The sequence below is a fragment of the Epargyreus clarus genome, unplaced genomic scaffold, assembly GCF_041222505.1.
Source record: "Epargyreus clarus isolate Ecla_fem2 unplaced genomic scaffold, WU_Ecla_fem_2.2 ptg000012l, whole genome shotgun sequence".
Lineage (NCBI taxonomy): Eukaryota > Metazoa > Arthropoda > Insecta > Lepidoptera > Hesperiidae > Epargyreus > Epargyreus clarus.
In genome coordinates, this window is record NW_027332220.1 from 11080584 (window position 1) to 11093580 (window position 12997).

General features: G+C 36.9%; 2 protein-coding genes across 2 annotated transcripts in view; one reads left to right on the forward strand and one right to left on the reverse strand.

Annotated features, from left to right (window-relative positions):
* mbo (Nuclear pore complex protein Nup88) overlaps positions 1 to 1477 on the reverse strand; it is a 129872-nt gene extending 128395 nt beyond the window's left edge. Inside the window, exon 1 of the mRNA XM_073078573.1 lies at positions 1182 to 1477. Coding sequence (XP_072934674.1) covers positions 1182 to 1391 — 210 coding nt within the window. The 5' untranslated portion in view covers positions 1392 to 1477. The remainder of the gene's footprint in view (positions 1 to 1181) is intronic.
* A 10405-nt stretch (positions 1478 to 11882) lies between these two features.
* LOC140745977 (3-oxoacyl-[acyl-carrier-protein] reductase FabG-like) lies at positions 11883 to 12916 on the forward strand. The gene has a single exon (XM_073077953.1). It carries the CDS (start codon positions 11933 to 11935, stop codon positions 12686 to 12688), a length of 756 nt encoding a protein of 251 aa, XP_072934054.1. The 5' UTR covers positions 11883 to 11932; the 3' UTR covers positions 12689 to 12916.
* Positions 12917 to 12997: the final 81 nt, after the last annotated feature.

Sequence of the window (12997 nt, forward strand, 5' to 3'; positions counted from 1 at the left end):
GATGGTAAGTGGTTACTGCCGCACGGTTACATGGATCATGCAATCATGCATGTAATAAAGCCCAGATAGGATTAGATATTCCTACCAAAAACCACAGACCACAGATGCGCCGCTACTGAGGATTAAGCTGGAATGCCTCGGAAAAGTATGTCTCCCTTATCACACCCTTCGAACCAGAACACAGCAGCGCTTGACACTGTTGTTAACAGGCAGAAATAGGTGTGGCGGTGGTGCCGCCGGATTTGAATCACAAAGGGTTCTACCATCTTTACTTTGGGACTACTTTGATTTTGGATACTGTTGACTTGCATTGATGATTGAGGTGGTATACAGGGTGAATTTTTCAAATAGGCCTCCAAGGCCCAATCCGAAACTATAAGTATTAGCGAAAATATGCTGAAAGGAGTTATGAGGCAGTATTTGATAAAAACTAAAACTGCATCAATAGTTTTTTAAAATATCTTTTTCCTTAGCCGGGAATCGAACATGTTCATTTTGAAAAAAATACACCCTCTATATCGAGACCAGTATCCATTCATTTCGCTTAGATATGGGCAAAAAAAAACAAGACAATAAAATGATTAAACTGTACTCCGAGCACATTATTACATCACATATCTCGACTTTTCATTTGATTGAGTTAATTAGTTCGTGCAAATTAGGCCCCAATTTTCAGCTAAATCGCTTGATTTATATTGACTAACTTTGATTTAACTAATTTAACTTGATATATGCTCAATAGGAAATGTTTCTAAAGCAAACAAAATAACCCAATATGGTTATTTTTACATCGGAGAAACTCGAAGAAGTAAGTTTATCCCTCTCCCAGTTGTGGAGTCATGTGCCCACATTCAGACACTAAAAAATATACCCATCAGAAACATTCAAGTATATAATAACAATAGACTGGACATGGGGAAGGTCTTAAGAAAGTTATTAGTACTAAGTCAGTAAATCAAACTGATGGTGTTAGTGGGAAGCAGAATGATTTTTTAAAGAAAATGTAGATAATTTCAATATAGACTGTATATTTAATTTGGTTGTTATTAACTGAATATACGAGCAATATTAGTTTATTGTTGTCAATGTTTTTAACAATATGACAACATAACCTACAAAAACCGGCACAACAATGTTACTATTTTTAGGTGGAATTTACACATTACACAATAAAACCTTACCTGGTATGGTGTATTTTCATTATGATCGTCCAAATGTTGCACATTAACACTGAAAACGCAATTTTCAATCGAATTCCACACATAGAACACATCGTCTTTCAGAACGGTTAAATTACGCAGTTTAGCGCCGGAATCTTCTTGTAAACTGTCTTTAAGATCCTTAAACATTTTGTGCTCGCCTAATTTAGCCTCATATAATCGGGAATCCATCGTGAAAGTTTAAAAACGAATTGTTTTGAAAATGAATAACAGTGTTGACAGTTGACTTTGAAGTTTTGACAGCGACTTTTATGGCGGTAACCCGCGTTCTGTTTTTGCAAAGTTTGGAAGGTATGCAAGAGTTGATTATAGAAAAATATTAAATAAGTTAATACATTTTTTGCAATTTTAATTACAAAATTAAATATAATTGTAAAGCATATTATTACATAAAAAAATATTTTAGTATAATATAAAATAAAAAATACATAATTTGTAGTTAACGTTACAAGTGCACTGATTGTAATGGCCTTGAAATGTTGGCTACGGCTAATAAATAAAACAGTTCTGTAATTATCACAGACTGGGTACAAAACAAATACAGGTCTGTGGTAATCATAGTCCGCGTAAAACTGCTTGTCCATTCTGAATATATTAAAAATGAGCAAATTGTAGATAATATTACACCTGCTCGCAACAACTTCAGAGCGGACTAGCAGTTTGGCGCGGACTATACCATGTTAGAGCACATTCCACACATTTACTAACAAAACAACATCATCATCATCATCAGCCCATTACTGTCCCACTGCTGGGCACGGGTCTCCTCTCAGAATGAGAAGGATTAGGCCATAGTCCACCGCGCTGGCCAAGTGCGTATTGGTAGACTTCACATACCCTTAAGATTTTTTTTTTTTATAAATCTCTCAGGTATGCAGGTTTCCTCACGATGTTTTCCTTCACCGTTTAAGCAAGTGATAATTAATTTCTAATACGCACATAAATTTGAAAATCAGAGGTGCGTGCCTGGGATTTGAACCTCGGACCCCTCGATCGAGAGGCCGCGTTTCTTAACCACTAGGCTATCACTGCTTACTAACAAAACAACACAAGAACAAATACCCACACTGAAAAAAACTTAATTCGTAATTTATATGCTTGGAAACCGGGAAACACACCTGGAACCTTCGTCACAGTTATGTCAAAAACAAATGTCTTTAACTTTTATTTTTTACTTCACTGTAAACCTCAGGAAGACATATCCATTAGGTTAAATCTGCCTTACTCCAGTATCCAGTACCAATCGCCTAAGTAGGCCCCAATGAAAATATAATGCGTCTGCAAACGAATTGTTCGCTGCGATGCTGTATTTCACTCAGTTTCCAAATGGCATCACGTAATTTCATCTCCCGGAGCACGGCCGTGCTTTCTTATAAATAAACCAAGATATAGGCAGCGATAAATTTCGTTTTCACAAGATTCCTGCGAACGTTCTCTGTATAATTTAGACATGTTTGTTTAAAGGTTAGCGGATTGCTGGGAGCGATTGGGATTTGTCGCCGAATCGAGGAGAATATGTTAGAATACACTAATATATATCATATTATTGTATGCTAACATATAATTGTAATTGAATACTCTAAAAGATAGTCAATGACCATTTTAGTCCCAAGAAGATTAATTACTACATCGTGGAGTAGGTAGGTACACTTGAGAATTCTGAAATCTTTGTAAACATGTGTACTTGGCTTTAACTCATATGACTATCCTATGCTTGACTTATTTTTTCCCGATTTTTTTAAATTATTGAAGCAGCAAACGAATCTGCCGTCCACCTGATGGTAAGTGGCTACTGCCGCTCATGGACATCTGCAATCAACCTCAGATTGGATTAGATATTCCTACCTGAGGTCGGCCACAGATGCGCCGGTACCCTTGAGGACTAAGCTGGAACGCCTCGGAAAAGTATGTCTCCCTTACCGCACCCTTCAAAACGGAACACAGCAGCGCCTAACACTGCTGTTATTAAGCAGAAATAGGTGTGGCAGTGGTGCCGCCGGAGTCGAACCACAAAGGGTTCTACCATCTGACGGTAAATACCTAACTACTGCCGCCAATGGGTATCTTTAATCAACCCTAGATTAGATTCCTACCTTAGCTTGGCAACAGATAAGTTGCACCTCCTCAAGTCTTTGAGGACTACGTTGTAACGCTTTGGGAAAGAAGACACAGCTTTGACACCTTATATCACACGTCAAATCTGAACACAGCAGTACGTAACACTGCTATAATTAGGTAGAAATAAGTGTACTGTAGTGCTGCCCGAGTCAAACTAGAAAGGTTTCTACTCTGCTACTACAATATAATTAAAATACCAAGCCCTCATTTACCGACGAGAAACAGATACTTCTCCAAGAAAAAACAAATAAACGTCACATAACGGTACAAATTGCGCGCAAAATCGATGCAATCAAGATCACTTGCTACTTATTTATCCAAAGGCAAACCTAATCTCGCAAGACATCTAGCACTCGTATACTCGCGTCAACCGAGATGGATGTCAAAACAGCGTAGCCTGAATAAAATATAAGGCGCGGAGGCATCGTCGGTTCGCGATATAATGTTATTGATAAATTTCCGAGCATCTCACGTGATATTACGGGGTGGCGATGGCCCACCACCCCGCGAATCTATTATTATGCTGGGCAGATCGCGACGTATGAGGATTTTAGGGCTGCGTCTTGAAGATTCTGTTGGGAATTATGGTAGTAATCGTTATTTTTGAATTTGCCAATTAGGGGATCATGAATAACTTTTAATTTTGTTATTTATGTCACTGATAAAATGATGTGCTAACACTGATATTTTTTTCCAAATATTATACTGTCATTTTGCTGCTCACAAAAAAAAACGCATCCTGGACGAGTCTCTTGCAGGAACGCTACTTCTATGAACGGGGAAGTAAAAGGTGGAGACTTTCGTGGTTTGCCTTTGAGGTCAAAAGTGTGATAAGGTAAAAATAACAGCGTTTTAACTTAGTCCTTCTAAGTTGCAATGTGTGTCTGTGTTCGAACCTCGAGTTTCCTGTTTTTACAACGATTTCATTAATATTTGATTGGTGTTTCCAGACAACAATAAAATCTTAGCGTCAGATAAAGCGTCTGCTGTGAAGCTTGCTACTTCTATCGTTTAAGTAAAATCATAATCTTCTCACTTTGACCTTTGATGTAATGACACATTTACTGGTGAATTTGGTACCTACTACCTACCCTTGGGCCCATGTTATAGTCCGCGCCAAACTGTTAGTCCGCTCTGAAGTTCTTGCGAGTAGGTGTAGTGATACAATTTGCTATGGGACACGATTCATTTCTATATTCAGAGCGGACTGGCAGTTTTACGCGGACTATACTAAGTCAATGTTATTTCTATCAAAAAATATCTCAATTCCAATAGTGGCAACCCTGAAGCTCATCCCGTCGGGACGGCACCGATGACTCGTCATTAATAACGACAGCGGAAATGTATCAAAAGGTGACGCGTGTCCCTCGTCTGTCGCCGGCCTTATTTATGATGCCAACAACCATATTTATTCCTTATAGATCTAATGTTAAGTAATGTTGCTTGGTATTGTTCTATTGCGTTTATTTTGGTGTTTTCTATAATCTTGGGAACGTGTCTACTAATAGTATTGGTAGGACTTAGGTTGTTAGGTGCCTATTACTATTTCAAAGGTGGTAAAACTCTCAGTATTTCGGCTCCGGCGGTACCTACACCTATTACTGCCTAATAACAGCAGTGTTGAACGCTCTTGTGTCATGGTTTGAAAGATGAGGTAAGGGAGACGAACTTTTTCGAAGAATATCCAAGTGGATTGCACGCTCGTCTGCTACTCTAATATTAAAAAAAAAATTAAAAAATATTCTAATTCGTTACAATTATGTAGAATTTTGAACTGTCTGTACTCAGTAAGTATGTATATTTTGGGTATTTACTAATACTTAGTAAATATGTATTAAGTATACCTAATGTTACAATATTTTCCGTTATTTACTTACATCTGACTTGTAAATTTTATTAATTTAATGTAGATTACTTTTTTCTATTTTGATACCTTTAAATGTGACGATCTCAAAAAATCCCCTAATTTGCACGTACCTAGTAAAGGTTGGAGACCACGTCTCGGCAAAAGGAGTACAGGAGGCCCCCTGACACGGTGGACTGATGACCTGATGCAGACGGGTCAAGACCGGTCGGAGTGGTGCAGACTAGAGGAGGCCTATGTCCAGCAGTGGACTTTTAAAGGGTACTAGAAAGATAGTAAAGATTTAGTTTGATTGGATAAATTCGTTTATATAAAAATATACTTCAATTTTGAGTTCAAATAAAGCTTTATATATGCATACTTTTAAAAAGTTAATCTACACTTAATTTTTTTCTACCTACGCCGTATAAATTACCAGACAACAAAACCTTGTAACAACTTTACCCCATTATTAATCACTTTCTATACCTAGAAGATATTTTCAAATGACTGCATCGGAAGTACCATACGCGTACCGTAGGGTGAGCGCGGCAGTTGACGTCACAAGAATTATGGGTATACAATTTACACAATATCGTCATACGTCACAGTGTCAAGGTGCTCCCGGGTGTCTACCCCAATTACCGTTAGAATTGTTTCTCTGCGTCCTATCTATTACTTTTTGGGATGACTTGGGAATTGGGACGTGCGTAAAAAATAGTTATGGTAACGTAATTATGATGATTGATTCTACTGTCGACACTCATAATCAATCAGTGAGACGTGTTATTAAATGAATATTCTAGGTACCTACTTAGATTTTTGTTTGCTATTGTTCTAGCTTTTAATGTTTTATTAACTTGCTGTATTGCTATTAACATTAAGTTCAATTACACATATTCATTAAAAATTCAGATCATATAACGTATCGTATCCTAATTAACAGAAATGATATGGGCACATACAATGGTGACATTGAACAATTTTACGGGTTACTTTTATGCACATAAGAAAATTTTAAAATGTTTTTCTTGGCGGAAATAGTCAAATTTTGATCTTTAGTAGGCAAAACATTGGGTAGATTAAATAATACTGAAGAAATATGCCATAATATAAAGCTTGACAGACAGTAGAACCATTATCGTTAAACCCGGGAGGTACTATTGCCGCACCTATTGCTAGCATGAAGCAGGTGAAAAGGTGTCGACCGTCTTATTTTTCGTGACAAAGCGTTTGTGGTCTTCTGGTACCCCTGTTCTATGGAGTTACTCACAGACTATAAAATATAAGTTATAATGAAACGGCGAAAGAACACCAACCAATGCACCTTAAGCACTAACCCTTCACTAAATTTCCCTAAACCAACCCCAAGACAAAACCAATACAGTCCGCCTATAAATCCAAGAGTCCGTCCGAAACACTTCAAGTGTGTCTTAACCGCACACCGTACGTACATATGTTAGCCAAGAAAGGGTTAAGCTACCTGTGGGGTGGGTGGCAAGGCGGATTTACACCCCTCATTTGTTTGCGATGACCCCCGAGCACTATCTTCCGAGCGCTGTATCTTGGTATCACCTTGTCGCGTATAAGTAACGTTTACATGGGGACTGTTATTTTTATATGAGACATTATTTTTAAATGTGGTTGTGTTTTATAGTAGCATAAGAAAAATACTGTAAATGACAAAATACACATTTCACTTAGTTGTTTCACTAGTTATTTCATTATATATTTTACATTTTATAAGGTAAGCGTTATTAAGGGTCCCCTTAAGAAAAAACTACATAAAGTATACCATTTTACAATGATAATTCTTCGTTTTTTTTAAAACCCCAAACAAAAGTATTCAAATCCCAACCGATTGAACTGAGATTTTGCGTATGCATGGGTTGTTCAACCTTAACATTTATTTATTTTATTGGTACACAACGTTTGCCGGGTCAGCTAGTAATTTTATATTATGTTAAATCTAAACTACCTATATTTAGAAATCGCCATGTAAGCCAAAGTTACACGGTGACGCGTTAACGCAAGGCATTGTATGGGTGTTTTAATATTAAGCCCGTTCGCAATATTTATGTACGGTATCAGTGGCCGGTGCTCTGTTACTGCACTCACCTTGGAGATTGGAAACATGCGGCTCAGAATACAAGTTTGCACGAGATTGTTTGGAAGATTTTGCGGTTCATACTATAGTAAGACTGTTTTAACGAATTACTTAAAATTTATTCCTCTTTTTGTGTTCTTAAAAAATAATCAAAAAATGTGATATCTTGACTTAAAAATGTCGCGTTAAAATGACTTTTTCTAAATACACATAAGAAGTGGTAACGTTGTAAAACTTGGTATACATTTGCCAAGTTAAGTTCTCAGGTGCGGTCAACAATGCGATGGGTGACCGTTAGGGGCTAAATTTTTTGAGCTCCCGTACTTGGAGGCCACGTTACACCCTTGGTACCATTTGTTATTATAGGATAGTTATCATTCAACATAATCTAAGGATTTATTTCACCCGATTCTTCCTTCGTCGAGACATTGGAGCAGCATGGTGGAGTACGCTCCGTGTGTTAGATTAGACCAATAGTCAGCAGTGCCGCACTTTCAATAAATTTACTTGTTTTATTATTAATTTAAAACTCGAACAGAATGAAAATCGTCGTCAACCTATCGTTGCTCTATTGCTGGGCACTGGTCCTCTTTTAGAGAGAGATGATATGAGGTCACAATAACCATGTTATTTTATACTTCACACATGTAAGAATTTCTTAAAATTCTTATATATTATAACTACAATATCACTGCTCACTACAGCACCTCCAAGTGTAGGTATACCTATAGGTACGTTTTTTTGTAATTACCTTAAAACTTAAACAAAGTTGCTATCGCTCAGCTAATGTTTGCAATACTGATGCAATTTAGTATGGATATGGGAAGCGTGTAGGTAAGTAATAAGATGGCTCTCCAGAGCAAATTTTGCATAACGACGTTGCCGTGTTGTTCCAAACATTAACTTTACGTAATGCAGTTTTTAATTAATAGCCGTTGTAACAATAGAGAATGGTGGAAAACATCGTGAGAATAGATAATTAATTGTATCAGGCGTTACTTTAGAAATTCATGCTATTAATTTAGTATTTAAACTTCTTCTTAACGATTAACTATCGTAGGAATTACCCTGATGATGCTCCGTTTTGGAGCGAATCACGTGTTGGTGGTGGTATGTACTATGTATCGTGGTGTATATTTTTATTTCTTGCATCTGCACGTTTTGTAGGAGGGCAGGTGGTACATACTGCATGGTTTAAAATATATACCATCATACATATTGGTAGCAGATTTTTGCGAAGTAGTTTTAATACTAAATTAATATTGTGAGAATACCTATAGGACATGCCTGATGTAACAAGTTATCTGTCAATCACAATGGTGAAGTACCAAACCGCACTTGGCCAGCGTGATGGACTATACCTTTAGTTGTTCTTTCCCCGTTCCTAGCAGTGGGACACTACATTACGAAGCAAATATTAACCCCGTAGGGCTATTTTTAACACGATTTTATTATTTATTACCTTGGGTTGTATGTGTGTATGTAACTATGTAACGGAATCTTTGAATTCGAATTCTATCCACTTTAATAATTGTGTACCATTGTCCTTATCAAAATCCTCAGAATTAACGATTTTCGAGGCAAGATTGTTCGAGCGCCTTAGAGAAAGTTCATCGCAAAGTTACTAGATTGTAACAATTATTGCTTTTTATTGTCAATAACCGTCATAGCGTGATTTTTAGTTTTGCAAATAATAATTGATAATAATAGTTGATTTTATAATAAAAGTGTGTTTTTTAGTTTTTTAAACTATATTTATTTATTTGGTATTGGTGGTTTATGTAAATGAAGGTATTGAAAAAAAGTTATTTAAAAAATGCATCCCATATTATTACGCTATCTGATAGTGTCGCTTATAAGGATCAAACTATGGGAAATAATGACTTATGACAAACAAAAAGAAAAGTTTTTTTTAAAGAAAATCCATTTTTGTCATACATTCTCATACTAACCATTTTTGGTTTTTATTAATCATAGTCTAGCCAAGATGTGATATATTCTTTTACTTGTTATTTAGATATAAAATAGGTTTCGTCCAATAAACAGATGAAAGTCTTCTTATTCGAATCTTCTAGAAGAGCATAGGGTGGCACCGGGCCGCAACAATAAACCACAGCTATCTACGCCTCCCTGCTCTCCTCGTTAACTGGGATTGTATTGCGCTTACAGTTAAAACATTATTTAACATTTCACCCGAAATAAACTCTAAATTACTGGCAGTTGACGTCACCTATAATTATGATATAAAATGTGGTATTAAATAAGTATAGCGCACACTGATACGTAAACAAGTTTACTAATACATTTTTTATAAAATAAGAGTAGCAGACGAGCATACAGTTCGCTTGACGGCAAGTGGCTACTGCCGCCCAGGGACATATGTAATCAACCCCAGATAAGATTAGCCATTCCTATCTGAGCTTGGCCACAGATGCGCCGCTACCTCTGAAGACTAAGCTTGAACGTCTCTGAAAAGTATTTCTCCCTTACCACACCTCTCAAACCAGAACACAGCAGCGCTAAACGTTTCTGTTAATAGGCAGAAGGTGTGGTGGTGGCTATATGAAATAGAGGTAACAAACGAGCATGCAGTCCAGGTGGACTGGCCACTTACTGTCAGGTGACAGTAAGTGGCCCCTGCCGAGTATAGAAGGTGGTAGAACCTGTGAGGTTCGACTCCGGCGGCACCACCGCCACACCTATTTCTGCCTAATAACAGCAGTGTTAGGCGCTGCTGTGTTCCGTTATGAAGGGTATGGTAAGGGAGACATACTTTTCCGAGGCGTTCCAGCTTAGTCCTCAGGGGTAGCGGCGCATCTGTGGCCGACCTCAGGTAGGAATATCTTATCCTATCTGGGGTTGATTACAGATATCCATGAGCGGCAGTAGCCACTTGCCATCATCATATTATATATTATAGAGGCTTAGATTCATCTATTTCAGATTTTTTTAAGATCACGGATGTCATGTGATTGTAAATTTTGAAAGGGCCTGAGACCTTTCGCCCTCCCTGCCGCATCCGTAGTACCATTTATAAGCAATTTATAATAACATTTCTGATGCAATATTAAGCAATTATAACTGTAGGTATAAAATATCTATTCACTGTGGTTTTACATATAAGATTGCTTTAAGTTGTTGACATAACATAACATATCTAGACATGATATAGCATTCTAATGAGATAATCTGAAGGTCAAGGCGTCCGTCGTGTCTTACAAATCCACAGACTTATAAAAAATACACAAGATACTAATATATTACTTGTATGTCGCTATGTAAATGTGTGCAAAATTATTACTTATAAATCTTTACGTATTTCTTTTTAATATCTTTGCTATTGATACGAAAATAGTATAAAAAAACATACTTAAGTGTATAAAGAATTTATCATCATCATCATCAACCCATTACTGTCCCACTGCTAGACACGGGTCTCCTCTTAGCCTGGGGGGCCTCCAAACACAGTTGCAAAAAAAGATCGTCAGAGTCAACCAAAAAAGGTTCCTCGGCGAAAAAAACAGGTTACCGAATCACTGGCAAATAATTGTATGACTAATTTGTCATTTTATAAAATCAAAGAAAATTTTACACTTTTGGGGGCCCTTATAAACTTTCCGCCTCGGACCTCCGAAGACCTGAGTCCGCCACTGAGTCCACCACGCTGGCCAAGTGCGGATTGATAGACTTCACATACCTTTGAAAACTTTTTTATAGGGTTCTCAGCTCTGCATGATTCCTCACAATGTTTTCCTCTACCGTTAAAGCAAGTGATAATTAATTTCGCACATAATTTTGTAATCTATAGTATTAGGATTTAAATTATTTAAATCTTGATAACGGATGCAATTTCTGCAAGCTCTAATAGATTACGTTTTTTGTTTATCTATACAACTATGTATAGTGGAATATAATTGACCATGATTCTGCAGTCATAGACTTTATTGAATAGACTTCTAATTTTATTCGAAACCTGGTATTGAAAGTGATCTGGTAAGAATCTGGTATTGAAAATTATTTTATGTGATGAGTGGCCTGTTAAATACAAAAGTTAATAAGTAGTCGTTTTACATCCAGTTTAAAGTCCAATCAGATTATTTGATAAAAGTTACACTGATCCTGATTTAGTATAATATAAGGCTGATTAAATCTGATTATTTCCCATTCACAGATGCGATATCTATTGCTGCTCACACAGAATATTATAAACTGGGTCCAAGTGACCGCCAATCTTCCCTACAGCAACACCAATAATCTTTTAATTGATTTGTTACTGTATTTGTTTTATATATTTCAATCTTACTTTGTGTGCAATCGTAAAATATAGCATACATTTTATGACATACACTAGATATATACGGGTATTGATGAATATAATAATATATTCACCAAGAAGGCAACAGCAATAATGGTTGACAAAGAGCAAAACTAACTCCGTACGATGCTAGGTTAGTATCTGCTGCTATTTAGGTAACTGATATTTCACATGAGCGCTACTTTGTTACTCTATTTGCTTACTTCGTCATTGTAAAAATTGTCGTGCATCCTTATAAAAACGCACCGAAAATCTGAATCTTCTCAATCACAAGCAAGAAAATCTAAGCTAAACGCGCATTTAAGGAAATAATTAAATTACATACTAAAATGAGTTTTTCGGGTAAAGTGGTAGTCATTATTGGCGCGAGTTCGGGAATCGGCGCCGCGACAGCCATCCTGTTCAGTAAAGAAGGTGCCGATGTGGTGATGGTCGCGAGAAACGAAGCCAAACTCAACGACGTTGGTAATCAATGCAAAAAATACAAAAGACCTCTCATCATCAAAGCTGATATTACGAAAGATAATGAAGCGAAATCCGCCATTGCAGCAGCTGTAGAGAAATTTAAAAGACTGGATGTCTTAGTTAACAACGCAGGAATAATTCACGAGGGAACCATTCTAGACGGTAACATCTTGCAGGCTTACGATGTTGTAATGAATACTAATCTTCGAGCGCTGGTACATTTAACTTCTTTGGCTGCGCCGCATCTGATTAAAACTAAAGGATGTATTGTGAACATTTCTAGTATAACAGCGTCGTCTTCTCCGATAGTGCCATCTCTGGTTCCGTACTATGTTTCGAAAGCTGGCCTAAACCATTTCACTAGATGTGCGGCCTTGGAGTTAGCTCCGCATGGTATAAGAGTGAACTCTGTTAGCCCTGGACCAGTTAAGACGGAAATTGTGGAGAATTCAGGAAATGCCAGCTTCACGCTCAAAGATTTCATGGCATACACTCCCTTCAAAAGAATGTCAGAACCCGAAGAAATAGCAGACTTAATTTTATTTTTATCCAGTGACAAGGCACGAAGCATTACGGGATCTGATTACGTCATCGATAATGGATATTTGTTGGTTAAATAGGTTTTGTTTCGATTTGTTAATTAGTATATCTCCTTTGCCACCCTTCATTCAGAACACAGCAGCGCTGAACTAATGTTATTAGACAGAAATTGGTGTGGCAGTGGTGCCGCCGAAGTCGAATCACAAAGGGTTCCACCGTTTTGTTATTCAGAAGACTAAGGTCATTAAAATTAATAGGACTAATATTCTCAACCAATACATATGCATGTTATATAAATAAATGTCTATTAAATTGTGTTTAATAAATACAGAAATAAAAAAATGCAATTGCCTTATTATTCAATTATCTCTCCTGTTTATTGATAATAA